General features: G+C 41.5%; 1 protein-coding gene across 1 annotated transcript; it reads left to right on the plus strand.

Moving 5' to 3' along the window:
• The first annotated feature begins 1790 nt into the window (after positions 1-1790).
• Positions 1791-13537, plus strand: tsku (tsukushi small leucine rich proteoglycan homolog). Its single transcript, XM_082501852.1, has 3 exons — positions 1791-2063; positions 8869-9180; positions 10396-13537. The coding sequence occupies exons 1-3, from the start codon at positions 2049-2051 to the stop codon at positions 11134-11136; spliced, it is 1068 nt and encodes a 355-aa protein (XP_082357978.1). The 5' UTR covers positions 1791-2048; the 3' UTR covers positions 11137-13537.
• The last annotated feature ends 7086 nt before the right edge of the window (positions 13538-20623 follow it).

The following is a 20623-nucleotide window of genomic DNA, read 5'->3' on the forward strand; positions in this document are numbered from 1 at the left end:
TCCCTGAGCACAAAAGGCACCCACTCATATTACCCAAACACCTGAACTCGCAGTGGGAGCAAACCACACAGAAGTGATTTCTATTTCCTTTGTGTCTCCAATGATGTGTCCTGCAGACACTTAGTGTGATTTTGTATCACTTTGTGTGTCCTTGTTTGAAATCTCTTTGCAGCGACTGTGTGGCTCGGCTTTGGCTATATTGCACTTTTGCTTGTGTTTATCTCACATTCATGTTCCATTTCGGTCTTTTTGAACTATTCTGTGTATCTTTGGGGTCGTTTTGTCTCTTATTGCAGATGTTTTTGTCTCAGTTTGGTACATGTTGCATCTCTTCATTGGTTGGTGTATGTTTCATTTTCATTTCAAGCAGTACTCAAGGCCTCCCTCGACCAACTGGGCCTAGGGGGCTGTGTTCAGCAGGCTTCTAATCCTTTGGTGGCATTTTTAATAAGCAGTATGCCATAGCAGGAGAAAAACAAGAAGAAAGAGAGCTGGTTTACTGGTTTGATTTCATTAGACTAGGATTAGTGTTAGGGTCTTGAGCAAGTTCTGATCTTTTGACAAACCTGAAGACCCTTTTATTGCCAAAAAAAGATGCAAGAGGTCTATGCGTGTGACAGTGTTTGCACAAAACACGCAAAAAATATGACCAGCTTTCCTGCAGAACTTACTGTACTGCGTGCCTTTTTGTTTGCGGGGAAAAAACAATAGTTACAGTTCCTCAATGCTGGCCTCAGTTTGTGTGCACCCCTGGGAGTGCTGGTGCATGTGTGTGTGCGGGTAACCGTATGGGTGTGTGCCATGGTGCTGTAATGCTCTCACGAGGAAAACAATGGACCTTAAGGGTGCAGATAGAGAGAGCCCTTCAGCATTGTTTGCATACCAACAGATGTTCATTATCACACTTGACCTCTGTGTTTTTGCTCCTGCATTATGAGAGAAGTGTTCCATGTCAGGATAACAGGGTGTAACACAAAATCTCCACAGATTTGGCCTGTGTAGGATGGTTGACTTAGTTATTTATTTAGTTGTCATGCTTGTATTTGGACGATGAGACTTCCCCTGTCATATTGGAAGTAAATATCTATTAAATATGTTCAAATTAAACAGATAACCGTTTCTGTAGGCATTGTCTTATACGCCTCAAACTTATTTGCCTGCACACCAGGCAAAAAAAGCGCGACAGGAAAGGTCTGGGTTTCTGTTCACATGAACTATTATTCTTTATTTATTTATTTATTTTATCAGTTTCATCAAGACGTGTGGCTGAAGCCAAATGAAACAAACCGCCTTGTTGCGCAACCATGCTTTCAGCGTTTCTTTCCGCGCGTGTTAGTTTTTCTCCACTGCTACTAGAGGGCGCACAGAGCTCGGCATCGAGAAAGCGGAAACTCGTACTAGCGATCCTTTCAAAATAAAAACGTGAGCTTTTTTTTTTTAAATTTCTTTCAGAGCGAGCCTGGGTGAGACCTCTGAAACAGTTTCAGTGTGTAAATTCTCCCCGTTTCTAATACGAAATGGGTAAATAGATTTATTAAGATGATTATGATATGTTGCTGTATAGAGATTAGCTAGCTAAGGGCACATCTTAACCTGTACAGGAACCATGGCTACAGGAGCCGAGATAACCTAGCTGACTATCCGCTATTAAAAAATTGCTAATAAAAACTAATAATAAAAAGCCATCCTGAAGGCCCGTGCTTCTAATATAGTCGATAAAATGTAATAAATTCTTCTGTAAGCTCTATTTGAAACATTTTGTTTTGGCGGTAACAAACAGGAAGAGTGCTGTTTTTTTCTAGCTAGCTTTTTTTTTTTTAAGTGGGCGCTAAAGCGGAATGGAGGAGGATGGGAACAGACGAGTGTGTCCCGGTGTTTCCAGCTCCTGATAGTTTACTGCGGCGGAGCAGAGCATACTGTCAGAGGGGTTTTGCAGAGCTCATGACGACTAGCAGACAGACGAGCCAGCGGGACACGAGAGAGCGGCGGGGGGCTGGAAAATGGGAGCGGTGAAGTGAAAAAAAGCAGCCGAAAAGCGGACTGCCTGGATGGAAGGCACCAAAGTAAGTTCCTGGAAACACAGAGTAATGAGAAAAGTAACAATGTCGCGTTTTCCCCCTCTTCTTTTTTACCCTCTCCCTTCTTCGTCTGCTTATTTTTTGTCTTCCAAGCTGTTAAATGTTGTCGGACAGAGAGCCCTGAGCAGAGGAGGGTGAGACATCTGGCCAGCTCAGATTTCACGTTTGCCTCTGTTTAAGAAACCGCCCCTGGTGTCCCGACTGACCCGACCGGGCTCTTGCGTGTCGTTAGCTCATGCTGTCCGGACACAGAGGGAGAAATAAACTTTATGGTGCTTGTCTGCTGTGAACGATGCGCGCTGAGGTGACACGCAGAGCTGCAGTGACAGCTGAGAGGGGCGGGGTTGGCAATAAAAGTATGTAAACTGTTCTTGGAAATGAGCATGTGAGGTTTTTTTAAAAAAAAGTTATTCTAGTGTATTTAAGCAAAAGACCCCCCCAACCCACCCCACCCCCAGCTCTGCCACGTACAGCTGCAGGAAATTTGATCTGCAGACAGAGGTGTCCGTGCAGTGCGTGGGTACCCGCCTCCCCTCTCGCAGGGCATGGCACGACGGTTTAAGTTGTGGCAATGCTGACAGAGCTGCGGCACTTTTTGCGAGCGTTTGGTCGGCTTTTTACGATGAAAAAGAGGAAGAGAAACTCTGACACTGACACAAAGCCATAAATGAGAGAGAAGAGGATATATAGATGAAAATAGAAGCAAATAAAAGCTCTGCACTCACATTTTCTTCACATTTACTGATGCAGTCCAAATCCCCTCCTTTGAGCTTGACCAATATTTTTTTTTGGAGCCGATATTGATTATGTCCCCTCCAACAATACTGTCATTGTTAAATCGGTGAGTATTCTTTATTTTTATTATTTTTATTTTTTTTCTATATATACACAAAAAATGAACAAACAGTATATTGAAGTTGCATTAGAAAGGTGGAAATGATTGGGCTAGTGCTGGGGAAATATTGGCCTGTTTGACAGATTTCAGCTTCAGGCCAAAACAAGATTAAATCTGGACAGCGTTGGAGAAATTTGGCCTTTCTCGCTCAGGATGGGCAATTCAAGAAACAGCACTGTTTGGCCAACAGTGCACAGTTGTAGCAGAGTTTGGGGTTTTTATGCTAGCGCTACCCAGCAGTAAGGTTTGTGCTAGATCGCCTATTTGTTATTATTAGTAGTTTTTTTTCTCAAAATTCCTTTGCTGTAATTGTGTTTGGCTTTGCCTGTTTTTCCTCTTTGTGTTTTCATCTTCTTCTTTTGGTTATGGCTCATCTGCCTCCATCTCACCCTGTCCTTAGCATCCTCTTCTGGCACACCAACCCTTTGCATGTCCTCCTGCATGGTTGTACTATTTGTATAGCAGCAACAAATCCACAGGCGGTATCAAAGACGTAGCCTTTTAGGTTTGTGAAATTCCATACTGACGTTATTGTCCTAGGTTTTTTTTTTCCATTTTTTTTTCATAATTTCTTTATTCATTATTGCCATCTTCTGGCTGTATAGAAGTGTTATATCTTATCAGGCAGAGGTAATGTGATGCAGTGAATTCAACTTTTTGTAGCATTTTTCTAATCACACTGACAGCTAAAAGCAGTAAAAGCACTACAAAAAGACCATGTGATGTGGTGACCTGTTGGGGGGGAAAGGGGTAGCAGCTTAAATTACCTTCTCCAAATAGTCAGGATGGTCTAGGAGAGGATACCACCTGGGGAGTACATGCAGGGGGGAGTACATGCAGGGGAGGAGTTATCTGGTGTTTTTTTTTTTCTTTCCTCCATATTTGTGTTATCAAATATAAAACCGACCTTGTAAGGAGCTGGCAAGATAAAGACTATTTTAGTGTTTAGTACCTGCTTAGTCAAGAGATGTAAACCTATGAAAATTGCAGAATGACACTACTTCTAAACTACCCAGAGTTAATCTTTCCTGGTTGAATGGGCTGATACTAACTGACTGATGTCTCAGGCAGCTAGTTTTGGCTACAGTACTAGATTACTATTACTGCTGCATGGCTATGTAAGCAGCATTTTCATGCTGTACCTGCTGATGATTATTCTACCAGCCTTGTAAACTTTTTGGTAATTTCTACTAATATATATGTGTATAAAATGATCACATACTACAATTACCTGTGTAAAGAGGCCATCCAGATAAACATCCAGCGAGTTATTTTTATTCTGAAGTACTGTCCTGCTAGCTTTTCAGAGTGCATTGGGATGAATGTGATTAGTCTCTTTGCCTCAGATTTTATTTATTCGCCAGAACTGCTGGCGTTTCATTGGCACCTAATTGTTTTAAAACACTTAAGCAGTGCTGGTTTAATTCAAACTTCTCGTCTCCACCTCATTGTCATGCATTAATTTGGCTTAAAAGGATTAGTGCAGCATCCATCTTCTAATTACACACTTTTTAGTCTTCAGCTTGAAGATTAAATTGGGACAGAGAAGTCTCAGTGACATAACGAATACATCAGAGCACTGGAGGATGCTAAACGCATTGGGGGCTCAAAGAGGTCTGACTCAGATGGAAATGAATACATTTTAAATGGGAGGACTAAATAGAGAGATAGTTAGATAAGTAACGCTTTAAAATGTGCCTGCAGTATATTTGTATTCTACAAATTTGGTTACATTTAGATAAAGAAGACACAGTAGAAAATCTTTTATTTGAACTTGCACAAGGATTTTGCTTGCAGGCAAATAAAAGCGATGCTTTTCGATTGACTTTTGACACATTTATCTGATAAGTCTGATCACACTACAGCAAATTGAGCAACAGTGTGATAATATTTTGCAAAACTCTTGCAAAGATAAGATTGATCCCATATAAATAATCACTGTGCATGTGTTCATATATAACTAATGGCTGATAAATCCTCAGGGGCCAGCAGAGGTTAATGTGCGGCTTTCACGGGATGAAGAGGTGTGAGAAGACCTCTGAAAGCGAGAACATGTCGGAGGCTGATTTCACAGTCCTTTGCCAATTGCCCTCTCAGGGGGGCTTTTGTAGCTCGTGCTGCTGTTGGATAATTGCAGCAGTTAGAATGTGTCTGATCTGGAGGCGCTGCCTGCAGTGGTTTGCTGTTAGCTGAGATTTATTGGCAAGAAGCTGGGAAGCACACCTGGCGCAGAAAGTTCAGCACTAATGCGGAGGGAGCGAACAGTGGAGGAGGGGGAGAAGGGTTGATGAAAGTGGCTGGATAACCACAGAAGTGACAAACTGCTGAAGAGCACTTGGTTTTACAGTTTTCCACATATAGGCTACGTCCACACTAGCCCGGATAGATTTGAAAATGACGTTTTCGTCTGAAAACGCTCCGCATCCACACTAGCGTTTTCAGTCATTTTCACAGAGTTGTGCGTCCACATTGAAATAGCCAAAAACGCTTACTTTCCAGCATTGCGCATGCGTGAAACGCAAGAAGATTCGGCCTGCCTCATTTCTGTCTGCCGTTTATTTACTTTCTGGCTCGTTGAAACGTCGTGGCAAAAGTTTTTTTTAAACGGACTAACAATGAGGTGGAGTTGTTGCTGCGAGTAACACAAAAGTACAAAGTTGCAAAAGAGTGAGAATTAAATTATTTGAAGCATGTACAAACTGATATCAATCTTTAATAGGGCTGTCAAAATTGAGAGCAAACAAAACAACTGCTGTATAATGTTCTCCGCTATCTTTGTTGAATTGGTCACATGACTGCATCACATGACTAAAATTCGTCATCGTTTTCGAAAGTCTCCATTTTCGCTGTCAACACTGCGACGCGAAGCACCGTCTTCAAGTGTATTCGTTTTCGAGAGCGTTTTCAAAACGCAGTCTCAGTGTGGACGGGAGGCCAAAACGGAGAGAAAACGATGAGAAAACGATTTTCAAACGAAAACGCATTAGTGTGGACGTAGCCATAGTCTGCCTATAGCATTCCTCTCTGTAGTTCCAGGTTGGGCTGAAGTAAAAGTTCTGTGTCCGTGTGCCTACGTAGAGCCTACATCTAGGGGTGTTCAATGTGCTCCTGTAAACTCATAAAAAAAAACCTGTATAATTGAGCTTATTGGAAAAAAAACATTGAATATCAAAAATACAGCTGGGATAGGCTCCAGCGACCCTGAAAAAAAGGATAAGCGGAAGCGAATGGATGGATGGACAGTATGAAAAGTACAGACGGTGGCAGCAGTGCTTTCATTGCTTCTAACACTCACTTGAGGACTTTATGTGTTATAACCTCACTGTTTTCCACGCCTGGCTGGTGAACCAGCAACAGCACAAGCACGAGTAGCCCACAGACCGGTTGTACCACATACTTTGGTCACTGCCTCCATCTGACAACAGACCAAGGTCATTTTAGTTTACTAAAACTGGATGTGAAAAACATTTTAGGTAACTAAAATAAATATAAAAGACCTTTTGAAAAAAATTGAAATAAACTGAAAGGATTCTGTGAACTACAAAAATTTGGAAGAAATTTAAATTTGATCAAAACTTGCCTTATGAGACATTCATGGACTTGCTTTTTGAGACTTTAGATGTCTACAAGACTGAGAGTCAACTGCTTTCATTGTTTTTTGTTTTTGTTTTGTAATACCTGTGCTGAAATCTTGCCTCTGACATATGTCCTCCACACAATCATAAATAATAAAAACTAAATCCAAGTCTGAAACTAATAGAAACTAGCTCTCTATGGTCTGCTAACCAGTGTTAATGAATTTTGATTCGGTTTTAGTCCTAGTCTTATTTTCCTTGATATTAAATGTGAATTTTGTCCTTATGTCTGCGCTTCTCTTCCGCCCACACATGGGTGGAGCCAGCTGTACCATTTCCCATTTAAAAAAAAAAAAAAAAAAAAAAAGATATTCTGATTGGATTTTGTATCTCCAAAATATTTTCATCTAGTTTTTATTTGATGACAAAAGTGTCGTACATTTCATCAAAGTTTTTTCATTTTTTTTCTTGTGTTCATCTGGGGGGAAAAAAGCCATTGATAAAAAACAATGATAAAAATTGTTTGTCGTGAAAGTAAACAGTGTTGCTAATGCACTTCAACTGGGAAATCAGTAGACCTAAACCATTCTTTATGACAATCAGTTTTCATACATAAGATTTTAAATGTAGACTCAGAGAGATCTTTCTTGAATGAATTCATTAGCAGCTGTGGCTTAGGAGGTAAATTGTCTACCAATTGGAAAGTTGGATGAACAAATTTGTGGCTACTTGCATCTGCATGTTGAACTGTTGGGCAAAATACTGAACTCCCAAGTTGCTCCTGATGCATCTATGTGAGTGTGTGTGATTGGGTGAATGAGCCTTTTAGTTTAAAAAAAATAAAGTTGCATGTGAACTGTGCTGCTTGTAAAGAACTCAGCGTTCCAACGTGCCCCTTCATGTCTGGTCAAAACGTGCAGCTCGGGGGACGTGCACAGTCCGCACTTGGAACGCACAGTCACGGCTTTCTATCGCTTTTACAGATTAACCAATAGCAGTGTGTACAGGGGTCAAAACAGCCAAACACTGCACAGAGGTGAGCGGCTTTGGCTGAGCAGACTTTGAGCCCGTTGTAATTGGCACGCATATGTTAAACAGCAAGTAATGTGTAACTACGCTCCTCACGCTCATACATAATGTAAGGGAAATAAATTTTAACTCTTTCTAGGTGTTACTGAAAATGCATTTTGCATTTATTGGAAAGCCTTAAAATTAAATGCATTCATACTGAATTTTGTGCTCTTGGTAATGTCCAATAAAAAAGTGGAACTTCTAAGAGTTTTTTTTTTTTAATTTTTTAAATTTGTAACAACATGACAGTTATTCTAGTTTACTTATTTAAAAACAGGAGGGCAAGGGTGTCATTTTCTCACAACTTCACCATGACTTTTCACTTCTAACTATTACACAACTCTTAACCTCTGTCCATTTTCTGTGTGTGTGTGTGTGTGTGTGTGTGTGTGTGTGTGTGTGTGTGTGTGTGTGTGTGTGTGTGTGTGTGTGTGTGTGAGTGTACTTGTTGCCTTAGTTGAACTGCGTGACTAGACACTGTTAAGCTCCCATTCATTCCGATACACACAGAGGGAGCACACAAGAGCTGAATATAGGTATGACTGGCTATTCTCTGGTTTGGTCTTGGTTCAGTTTTGCAGTATTTTTATTGGATGATTATATATTTATTCTGCAATTTATTCTCTTTTTAAAGCTTTCTAAAATTGTGGAGCAATTTTTAAATTTCAGTCATTTCATTTATAAAGTTTCTTTCCGTATTTGCTGTGCTTTACAGTGCAGTCACATAGAAATAGCATTTCAGAAGGAGAAATTGTTTCTGACTGTGTCTTCTTAATACACCGAGGCTCAGAGGATGTGGGCACATCTCTCTTATTTTTTTTTCTCCCTAATTTCAAAATGGATCAAAGATTTACGATACACTCAGTTTTATAACTATGCGTATGCATTCTAGTGAGTTGACTAAGAAAGTGCAAATGAACTCATTGATCAAAGAAATTAGGTCACACCCATTGGGAAGCCAAAAGAGAGAGGGAGAGAGACAGAGAAGGGGGAAATTGGGGCTACTCAAGTTGCACAAATAAAAGCGTGAAGTCTTTTTCTCAGAGCTATACAAAAGCCTTCACAGCTCCTCAAATTTCTAAAATCCAGGTACTCTGTTCGGTAGTTCATGCAAGGTTGGATTTGATGGTGAGTGAGAGGTGCAGTTTCTCCAGATGGCAACTGTGCCCAGGAACCGTTTTTAACCTGGCAGGCAGGAGTGTTGTTAAGAGGGCTGTTAATGTAAATAGTGAATTTGTTCTCTCTCCAGAGAATAATGGCTCTCTTGCTGTGGCTCGGTCTCTCGCTGCTGGCGGACGCCCAGTCCAGCGGCGTTAAGAACTGCCATCCTGGTTGCCATTGTGAAGTGGAAAGCTTTGGTCTCTTCGACAGCTTCAGCTTGACCAAAGTGGACTGCCGAGGGCTGGGACCCAGCGCCTCCATGCCCATACCAATCCCGCTGGACACTGCTCACTTGGACCTGTCCTCCAATGAAATGGGCCCACTCAGTGACACTATGTTGGCTGGTCCAGGCTACACCACCCTCATCAGTTTGGACCTCAGCAGCAACCACATTACAAAGGTAAGTAGTTTAAAGAACTCCTATATATGTCCTTGACCCACTAAAGACTAAACTTTTACTGGTGGTTTTTCAGGCATTTGGGTTCTTTTTACTGTTTTTTTTTTTTTTTTTAATTGTTTTGTTTTTGTCATTTGCTGTGTTGCTTTCTGTGTTATTTGCCCAGATTTTGATGTGGCATCTTGCCTGGGATTACCGTAATGACCCTTATATCACTGAAAAGCACAGAGTTGCTGCTTTCAGGAGCCATTGGAAGTTTTGTTATTGAGCCAGTAGTTCAAGAGTTACAATAGTTTGACCTAAAAGTTTAACCTAAACCCATCGAGCACGCCAACGCTCCAATTGGGAGGATTATAGTACTAGTGTAATAATCTTCTGGTACAGTGCTGTAAAAAAAGTATTTTCCTCATTTCTGATTTCTTATTTTTTCTTTCAGATCATCAAACAAATTTTTAATATTAGTAAAATATAACCAGGGTAAATACAAAATGAAGTTTTTAAATGAATGTTTCTTATGGGAAAAAAAGCTGTCCAAACCTACCTGGCTTTGTGTAACAAGGGATTTGTCCCCTGTTAAATCATGATTTGCCAAAGATTCCAAAGAAGGAGAATGTCCGGCTATCAGTTCAAGCCTTGAAGTTCAAACACACTTGTGTTTTGCAGCAGGGCAATAATCTGAAACACACCAGCAAGTCAGCCTCTAAATGGCTAAAAAAAAACCCAAAATGAAGGTTTTTGGCCTATTCAAAGTCAAATTTTTTATGCCTGTTTTTTAAACAAAGATTTATAACTTGGGCTGAATCTGCAGTGTTTTGTAAATTCTACCAGCTTATTCTCACTTAGATTCAGACATACGCAGCTCAGACCTGCTCCCTACTGCCAGCTAGTTTGGAGTGTTATCTCAAGTTTTTAAGGACACAAAATTGATGGAGCCTGATACACAGAGCGGGGTGTTGAGAGAGATAGACGAAGCCAGTTAAAACCTTTTTCACAGTTCACTGGACCGCTAATGGAGCACAATGGACATGCAGCTCTGTAGCTAACACCTCTTCTAGCGTCAGAGATAACAGCTCAAGTATTTGCCCTTTCTGGTCCCATTATGGTGCAGGCTCCACCAGTCTCACAAAATAAATGAAAATATTTACTTGCAGCTTACTGCTCAGTGTTTATTCCTTCTTTTTATCTTTGTTAACTTGTTTCCTTCCTTCATACTTCCAGATAAGCCCCAGCGCACTGTCCAAGCTGCGTTATCTGGAGTCTTTGGATCTGAGCCACAACAGCTTGGAGAGCCTCTCGCCGAGCTGTTTCTCTGGGCTCCCGCTGGTTGAAGTTGACCTCAGCCACAACAGCTTCCGGGAGTTTGACTTGGAGGTGTTTGCTTCCAAGGTTCACAGTGAACCTGTTAGTGTGGATCTGTCTCAAAACAAGCTTGTTTCAGTCTCTGCTGCTTTGTACGGCCGAGTTTTACACATCCAGAGCTTAACTCTGTCGTCAAACCAGCTGTCGAGCGTGCCGAGCCTGGCGGGACTTCTTCTGAGGTATCTCAATCTGGATGGAAACCCCATCAGACAAATCACAGAGGGAGCCTTTGCTCAGCTGAAAGATCTGGTTTATTTATCTCTGAGTGGCCTCCCCGAACTCGAACACATCAGGCCAATGGGCTTCAAAGGTCTCCAGAGCCTGCAAGTTCTGGATCTCTCAAACAACCCGAAGCTCAAGAGCCTGAGCCCCACAGTGTTTAGTGGGCTAGACTCTCTGCAGGAGCTGAATTTGACCGGTTCTGGCGTAGCATCCTTGCCAGCTAACATGCTGACCCATCTGCCCAGCATTAAGAGTATCACACTGGGACGAAACAACCATTGCTGGAGGACCCAGAAACAGGGACTGTTCCACCGGCAGATGGGGCAGGTCCAGCATAACGAGGTGCTGACCTGTAACACAGACGGCATTGTGCTGTGAGGGAATGGACTGCTTCTTGGAGCCTTGATACCAGAGCTGTGCCTTCATTTGCTTAGAGATGAAAACACTTTTATTTGTGTGTGTGTGTGTGTGTGTGTGTTGCTCTTATTAAGTCACAGGGATATTTTGGAGCGTCTTTTAAAGATCTGAGGTAGCCTTCATGAAGTATCATACATGCTGTATCTTTTTAAAACGCAGTCTCTTTTTATGTAGCACATTTTCTTTAAAATGCAGTGTTGTCTAAACTGGTAGAGAACCTGTCATGAAGTCACAACTTAAGCAATGTTTATACATTACTTAAAGTACTGGAGTGTACTTCATGTACGCTCAAGGGATTTTACACCACACCACTGCATTTCTTTGTAAATTTGCTGGTGTAGTTTGAGTGGTATGCAAATGTCCACTCACATATTGCTTCCCATTAGCTTTTAATGGATATCCTAATTTAATAATGACCAAATGAACAAAAAAAGCCAAAAAATATAAGCACCATACTTTGCTGAAGTGACATAACTGCAGGTATGAAAAAAGACAGTCCATAATGAATGTGCCATCTGCATTGATTGTGGCACTAGTACACCTCTTCATGGACAGGAACACTGTGGGAAGGCAGCCCACTCTTCAGTCAGTGCAGCCCAGAGTTGCTGCTGAATCTGTGGAGAGGAACTCCACAGGTTTCATGTGGTTGAGATCAGGGCTCATTGCTCATTGGCATCTTGTCTGGCGGTCCGCCCTGCCTCTGTCATTCTAATGGGACGATCATGGTCAGGTTGCCCCAGATGGGATTTTTTCCAAACCTATGATGGCTTTTTCATAGGGTTGGGTGTGTTTGATAGAGGAGTGGCCATCTGGGGTACTTTGGGTAAAGGCATTGTGACACTCTTTGCTAAAATAAAATGTTGGGAATTATCAAAAAAGCAACCCCACAATAGAGAAAAACTCTTCCCAAATTGGGCCAAAAGTAGAGTGGTGTGTTATTAAATCCCTTGAGTGTACTTCAAAGCGGACCACATTACGATTTAATTGCACTTATTAGATTTGCGGTATTGTTTTATAATAATGCACTTAAACCTTTGGAAAATATCATTCCTTCAAAGTGTTGCTGAGAACGACAGCACTGAGGGACTTTTGTTGACCGGTGACCACTAAGATTTTTCATGTGATATTGAATGTGACGCTTGACAGAAAAGGTTAGGGGAGGGTTTTCTTTAGAAGACTGATACCACTCTTATGTTTTTAGAATGAAGTTTATCTTTGCTCAAAGACTGGACGCAGAGAAAGCAGACTAGCTCTGTTGGAAGAACCAGCTTTCCACCGACAAGCCACCGGTGCCTGATCCGAAAACTGGTTCCACGCACTCCCACCGAAATGAAACTGATACCAAGAAAAACTGCTTTTCTTACCGCTGTTGATGACATCAGATGCTACAAATTCTTAGATCATTCACAGATTCTGTCAGTATCCCACGGATTATTGCTCAACTTTTCCTGCGTAGCACTAACAATCTCCAGCGCTCAAACCTATTTAATCGTCAGCCGGTGATTAAGAATCACAAGCACCATCATTGCAGCACTTGAAGTAAGGTTTATTTAACATGTCCTTGCCTGCTTTGCTTATTCCATGGAAACACAGTCCACCTACAAGAGATACAACCCGTTCATTTGCTGGATTTTCTCACTTTTTTGTACAGAACCAGGCTGTCTTCGTATAACCCTGTATTCAGTCTTAATGTTAAGCTACGCCAACAGTGGCTGCTGGTTAACGCAAGTATTTCACACAAAAACAACTCCCCCAAAAAACATTGAACTCTAGAATCCAGGGAGCAGATTCCTTTAAGTGCGTGGGAAACAAAGTCAAGTCTTGCTACACATGCTGAGGGTAAAATTCTTTTCCTTGTTACACCCACAAAATGACCATTTCATTACTTGATTTTTTTGTTTGCTTGTTTGTTTGCTTGTTTTTTGTGCCCATTGAGCCCGAGCTGAACTGTTCCTTTCCACAGCTACACTACAAAACAGGACGTAAGCGTCCTCGACCGTGCAGACCTGGAGTTGCTGTTACTCCCGGTCACATTGTCCTCCATCTGAGCGGGATGGTTTTCATAGCAGATTGGCTCATATCCAGTATTATTATCACTTGTTATCACATACTTGGTGATGAAAAGATGCCAGTATGTGTTAATGTTTAAACATCGAGCAGCGCTGTGCTTACCTTGGCATTCCTGTGGCATTCAGTGCAGCCTCAAGACTGCACATTAGGGTTTTATTGATGTCTGCAATCTGTAAAGGTGCGATATTTGAAAGCATATCCAATCTTTTCAGTTTAAGTGGAGGAGACTTTATATTTGTATGTATGTAACTATGCTGTATATAACTTTATATAAAATGTGACTATTCTTACATCCTTTGACTGCTTTAATTCTTTGTGACGTAAGAATGGGAACAATTATTCTGTGTACCGGCCGAGGAAATGAAACACATTCAAAACTGAATCGCATGCGAGGAAATATTGTGTCAGTGTCTGTGCCGCATTTAACATTTTGCTCCAGTTTTTCATAGAAAGTGTGTGCAATATGTGCCTGACTCACAGCAAAGGGTGTGTCTCTGCAGGACACGAGGAAAAGCTTAGATCTCTGCGGTTTGTGTCGCTTTCACAACTCAGAAACTTTATTTACACGCATGCACAGACCCATACGGGCACGCTTGTGCTCCTAATAGCTTTTAAAAAAAAATTGGGACACGCACAAAGGTTTGTCAGGCTTATATGCCACAGTGCGCTGGTAACCTGCCAAGGAGGTGACAGCGAAGGAGCCGAGCTGAGAAAGGAGAAAAGGGGGAAAGAGAAGTGGGTGTCCGACACGGCAGCTTGCAGATTTTCTGTGTGTCTGTGTGTGTGTTTGGCAACAAGTGGTATCCAAGATGGAAAAACGTCACACTGTGTCCTGTGTTCTGTGACACTTTGTTCAAACTACAAGAAAAAAACAAAAGCAAAGGGGGAAGAAAAGTGACTAATTAACGGATTTTCAGAGATTGCATCAGAGGCCGACCACATGTGTTACATCTTGAAAAATGACCTGGAGAATACAGAGGGTTTATGGGTAAGTTTGCTTATGTCATGCAGTTCTAACTTGTGAGTGGGACCCTCAGTGGATTGATCCCACAGCACAAAACTTTTCCAGATGTTTTTTTTCTTCTTTTTTTCCCCCTGTCTTGTGTGATGCAGTGTTGTGTTTATACCTAAGGAAGCAATTCAAAAAAAAGAAAAAGAAAGCAATCCCAGCTGTATTCAGTAGTGGCACAATAGCTTAAACACTTTCAAAAAATCCCTCTGGTTCTATAATCATAACACTTATTTTAAGCATATAATCCAGTGTCCAGAAATGTTTGTGTGAAGTGTAATAACATGTTTAAGAGTGAAAATATGAATAAGACCTTGAGCAGAAAGCTATCCAGGATGGAGACCATGTGTCCGTTTACACATTCCACCGTCGCCTAACAATGTTCCTCTGTGTCTTCAGGGGCATGCACAGATGTGTTGAAAAGGAGCAGAAATGAGCTGTCATGACATCTGTAAGATGCATCACAGTCTAGTACATCCTTGTCTCAGAAGGAAATGCACAGTGGAACATATGCTGCTTATTAATGCAAATAATCAGCCAGTGACACGACAGAAACTCGGCGCATGAAGTTCACGAAGTTTACACGGTGTTATCAAAACTGGACAGTAAAGGAATAGAAAAATGTTGCCCAGCCTGATGAGTCTGCAATTTCTGCTGCGACGTTCAAACAGCATGAAAGCCTGGATCCATCCTGCCTTGTATCAGCAGTTCAGACTGCTAGTGGTGGTTTTTGGACCCTTTGGTACCAACTGGGCAATGTGTATAAGTCACAGCCAGACAGTATTGATGTTGACCATGTCCATCCCTTTATGACCACAGTGTACTCATTGTCTGATGGCTGCTTCCAACAGGGAAACACGCCATGTCACAAAGCTCACATCATATCAAACATGACAGTGACGTCACTAGTGAAATGTCCTCCACAGTCACCAGATCTCAGTCCAATAGAGCTCCTTTAGGATGTGGCATAGGGTAAATTCACATCGTGGATATGCAGCTCAGAAATCTGAAGCAACTGTGTGACACTGTGTCAGTATGGACCAAAATGCAGGAATGTTTCCAGCACCATGTCGAATCTATGCTACAAAGAAATCAAGACGGCTCTCAACGAACAAAAGGAAACAAAAAACCCCACAGACCTATCTAAACATGTTTTATCTCATCTAATCTGTAGTCTGAAGTCACGTCATCAAGAAAAACAACCCTCCCCTCACCTGATTTATCTCACGTTCTGCCTCTCAGATTCGACACAGCCACTTCTACCACTTTTCATTCTCTTTGTTCCTCATTGTAAAGCCCATAAGTTGTAAAGCAATGGCTTTAAGCAGGATAATTAATATTTATTTGACTTTAGGCACAGTGGCGCAGGACACGTGAGTGAAGAATTCAAAAGGAAGTGACTTGTTTCTCTGCAGTGGTCTGGCTGTGAGATGTAATTACTTCAAAGCAGAGGGAAGCTTTGAACTGTGAATAATTAATTCAGGCAAGCAGAACCAGGGTGTTTTTATTAAGTACTCTGTTCTTGCTTGAACAACTATCACACAAATGTAATTTGACCTTCCCGGAGAAATCCTCCAGAGAATCAAGCCATCCAAGCAACTAATCCACTTTTGCTTCATCAATGAGCCCATATTGCTCTGAACGCTGCGAGGTTTTAACTCTTTATTCTCTCTTTTTTCAGTTTTCAAGTTTTCATGTCACAGCAGTGACATTTGGATGCTTTGAAATGCCCTCAGGCTTGTGTGCTGCTGTAACAATAGGCACCAAGGTACTGTGTCAGCGAACTGCAGAGGTTTTGTTTTCCAGACAAACAAAAGATCCGCTCAACTTGTCACAGGCCACAAAGAGCTGCTTGTTTTTTGTTCTGAGAGCCACTAAAGCTGCTGAAGTCTGTACTGCTCCACGGCATTATTGTGCACAAATGACACAACAAAAATCACGTTTAAACTCGGATTGCCATGTAAAAAGGGGCGATGTTTCAAACAGCGGTCTGCAACCTACATGTTGATTGGAAGCCTTTTACGCATGAGGTAAAGCTTCCTCTAAATCACTCCTCCGTGAAGCAACAAGGTAGCTGTGATTTGCTGCTTCAGATCTTCAGATGCTCTTGTGTATTTTTGCTTGTGCTGAACAGATGCCCTGAGTGCCGCTCAGACTGTTAAAAATACTTTCTTTATTTTCACACTCATCAGACACATTGGGACTCGTCCACATGTCAGCAGTGCATGGAACAGGTCTGATTTTCAAGTTTCAAGGTTACCAGTCCAGGCCTGAGCCTCCAAACACTCACTGCACCACCTATTCTCTTTCATCTAGCATTCAAACTCACATGTCGATGGATGACTTGGGGTTCAGCCTCTTGCCTGAGAATGCTTTGAAACACAGTCAGGGATTGAAGCGTCAACCTTCCTACCGAGCCCCACTCTACGTCCAGAGCCACAGCTGCACTTTTTCTTTCACTTTCAGTGTACAAATAATTAAAAGCCGTGATTGAAACATTTTAGATTATTCCTGTCTGAAATAAAAGTAGTTTAAAAAAACATGATTATACTTAACTGGTAAATGGCTACATATATAGATTACAAGTACTGGTCTACGGCTTTCTACTCAATTTGAGCACTCAAAAGGCTTTCTACTACAATCACCCAGTCACACACACATATTTCTACAGCACTCTTATCTATGACTAAGCGCTTTTATCTGGCATTCACATGCACTTACTCCAGTGGAAGCATTGGGGGCAATTCAGGGTTTAGTATCTGACCCAAAGATACTTCAACACAGGAGTCGGAGATTGATCGTCCAACCTTAACTACTATATTTACTCATTCATTGCAGTAGCTAAAGTATTTATCTTATCTTATAAATGACCCCAATAGATTGGTCTCGGTTTCAGTTGTGAATGAAGGTTGGCCTTTATTTTGTAAAGAGTTTCAGGTTGTGTTTCGTCCACAGCGTAGGAGCGTTTATGAGAGACGATGGTGATTCTCCACGTTAAGGAAGAAATCCTGGATTGTATTACTCTCTCTGACAACTGAGTGCAATGATTACAAAGAGGCCCACATGCCAAATGAGAGCTGGAAACAAAAACAGCCTGCAAACTATGAATAATGATTCTTTGTAAATGCAACGTTTTCACTTGTGGATTTGACTTTTAAACTCTTTCCTTTTACAGTGAATTTTATTTTGGATTCATTTATTATTGATAATTTGGCTTGGTATCCTGATGGGAGGACAGTGCAGTGTTTCCCACAGTTCCTACATTAAAAGTTGTACACTTTTTAATTGCACAGCTGCTTGCACATTTGCAGAAAACAAATATTTGAAGTAGCCTTTTAACATAATGTAATCTCAGAAGGCTGCTGCCAGCTATATCGCCACACCAGAGAGTTCAGTTTACTGAATTTACGACACTGCTTCAGCTCACATCCGGTCTGACTTATCACTTCTCGATGGTCAGCGTGGAGCAGAGTTGGATTTTCTCCACATTCCAGCATCCAGAGGGTGGAAACTTGCAGACGGTGTGTTTTCAGCGCCGCTGAGCTTTGCAAACATCACGCCTTCAGATTGTTTCTTTTCTATTTGTGGAAAAAGGAAGAAAAAGAACAACAAGAAAATGACAAGGTGGCCAGCAGCACACAGAAGGCTGCAGAAAATAAACACTGTGATACTGAACCAGCCAGTTCAGATGGAAATAAGCTGAACACACACACACACACACACACACACACACACACACACACACACACAGAAGGGTTATATTTGCCATCAGCTAAAAGGGCCACATTTATCAGCTTGATTATATCAGGCTTAACACAAACTGCTGTGTCACTTGAAAGTTGCCTCTATATCTGACATAAGATGAAGACGACACATCTTTTTTGAGAAAATGAACATTTTCGTCAGCCTCATGGAGCGAATGTGCACAAGTTTTTTTTTTTTTTAAACAAATCAGTCCATTGTAGAGGCAGCAGGACTCTTGCATCACCTCTCTCATTATGGTGGTCTGGACGGAGTTTCCCACAGGAAAACGGATACATCCTGAGACGGCTGCCCTACTTCTCTCTCTCTCCTCCATCTGGTTTCCATCAGAAGCTGCTGGGGCTGCGAAGGTTTCCCCCAGAGGACACCACCTCTGATTTTTTTTTTTTTTTGGGGGGGGGGGGGGGGGGGGGGATTGATCTCTTTCAACTGTCTCTGTCCATTACCTTCAAGTTCTGATTAAAACCAAATTTCTGCTACACTCTGACAAACTGAAGCAAAAAACAAAAACAAGAAAAGAAAAGTTGTTTTAAATAAGAGGGCACTTCAAAATTAAAGATGGGTATGGATATTATGGTCAATTTTTGGGAGTTCAGTGCAGTGCACAAGCACACTGATGGCTAAACCACACCCACTCGAGTTTTGGCTGCTAGATGAGCAGTGGGGCCATGGGGTTAAACCTCCTGCTCTTCAGCCAACAGTATTTTCCAACCTGACCACTGGAAAGATATTAAAATTCAAGGCTATGATCTCCTCATTTGAGTCAGGTTCAAATCCCCGCTTCTGCATTTTGGATGAGTTGGTTCATATTAATGATTTTTGACTGCAGCAGGATCGGGAGAGGTGCTCAGGAGTGAGATAAAAAGGAGACTTACATGACCTTTAAATCCACACGGACTAAAGGGGACTTGATTTTTTTTGTTTGTTTTTTTAATGCTCGTCAGTTGCACTGATTCCTAAAAGTCAACAGCCAAAGTTGCTCAGATTCACTATGAGTAAGAGTGAGTCAGTAAACATCCAGAGACAAGAGGCTCGCTTGTTCAATTTCCCCCTGAGGAGTGTATGTATCCAAGAAAGTGAGCGGCTGTAAGTGCTTCATTTATCTATGCTGAGCAGGACTGGCTGTGCTTTTTTTTCAGTCCCTCTCTGAACATGATCTTTAGCATAAGGCTGGTGGAAATGGAAGGTTTTCAAACCACTTCAAGTACAGGCCTGGAGTCAGCTCTAACAGTGGTTACTGAGCCTCCCTCAGCCTGCCTGTTTGCTTAACGAGCTCTCTTGTTTAAATGATTTCTTTGCACTGATACTATCCAAAAATGATTACTTCTACTTAAAATACAGAAAAGCTACATATCAAATGTAAGTGGTTACATCTTTTTGGACACACAGAGATAATTTCATAAAGTTATTTTGATCATGCTTCTTTCAGCAGCATCCTCTGCGTCTCTGTAAGCTGAAGCTTTGGCGCTCATAGCTGAACATCAGAACACGCACACAGGATTTGTTAACCGGTGACGCAGCACACACCATCGCAATACTTTGGAAATGAGCAAATGAGGTGACTGCTTCACTGCACTGTAATTATGTCCACATGATTGAGCCTGTGGATTATCCTGCTTGGCTGGGACTGCACTGTTTCCTAAACTACAACTAGATATACTTTGGTGACCTTTTCAAAAGTGGACAGCTCATGCAGTGGACACGAATCCTTGCTTTTCTTAATACTGCTATTCTTACACCCTCTATTCAGGTAGCCGGCTGTAACAGGTTGGAGGAGGAAGATCGTCTGTGTAACTGACTAGTTTGTTTGATTAACAGGAGCCAATGTTCAGACTGCACCTTGTTTGTTCTGAAAAACATTTTTTTTTCTGTACACTGAGGAATGGATTAGATGGCACTTTGCGGTGTAGAGACTGAAATCTAAGCAGCAGGTATTGACATGATTTAGCATATTAATTCAGCATAGCAGTCATTTGGGAGTCTGATCAAATCAACCTTTTTTATTCTGAAGTGGGCTGTGAAGCACTCAAGCCTTTAATAGGAGTGCCCTCTAGTGAAAAATATAAGCAACTGCATGTAAAAGTTTCAAAAGATCTTAATAAAGTGGACAGTGCCTTTGTTGTGCCAAAAACAACAAACGTTTTCCCAAAAATTTATTTTTTTGTTTTTTATTTTTTGTTTTTTTTTTCTGTGATTTTGAGTCATTTTGAGCCAGAAATTTGCACCATCAAAACTCCTAATGTCTTTTTCAAGATAGATCTGGTGTAGAGGGTGGCAGGAAATAGGAAATAGGAATTTTTTTTATCTAATCCCATCATGAATCCTATTCACTACAGTCTATTTATGAGTATAAGTAAAGAAATTATACATAAAACACATAGACACATCAGAAATCACTTTTTTGCACAACATGTTAAGTGTCACGGCTGGCGGAGGGAGCCGTGTGGTGTGGAGGAAAAGGAGGACCCAAGATGCAGCAAACTGATGATACGAGTGATGTTTTATTTACAAAGGTGGTGGTGACAAAAACAGGCAACGAGGTATGAGTACTTTACAAACGGAAACCTAAACTGGGAGAAACTAAATAGCAAACCTGAGACCGTACAA

The sequence above is a fragment of the Aulonocara stuartgranti genome, assembly GCF_965226115.1.
Source record: "Aulonocara stuartgranti genome assembly, chromosome: 14".
Classification (NCBI taxonomy): Eukaryota; Metazoa; Chordata; class Actinopteri; order Cichliformes; family Cichlidae; genus Aulonocara; species Aulonocara stuartgranti.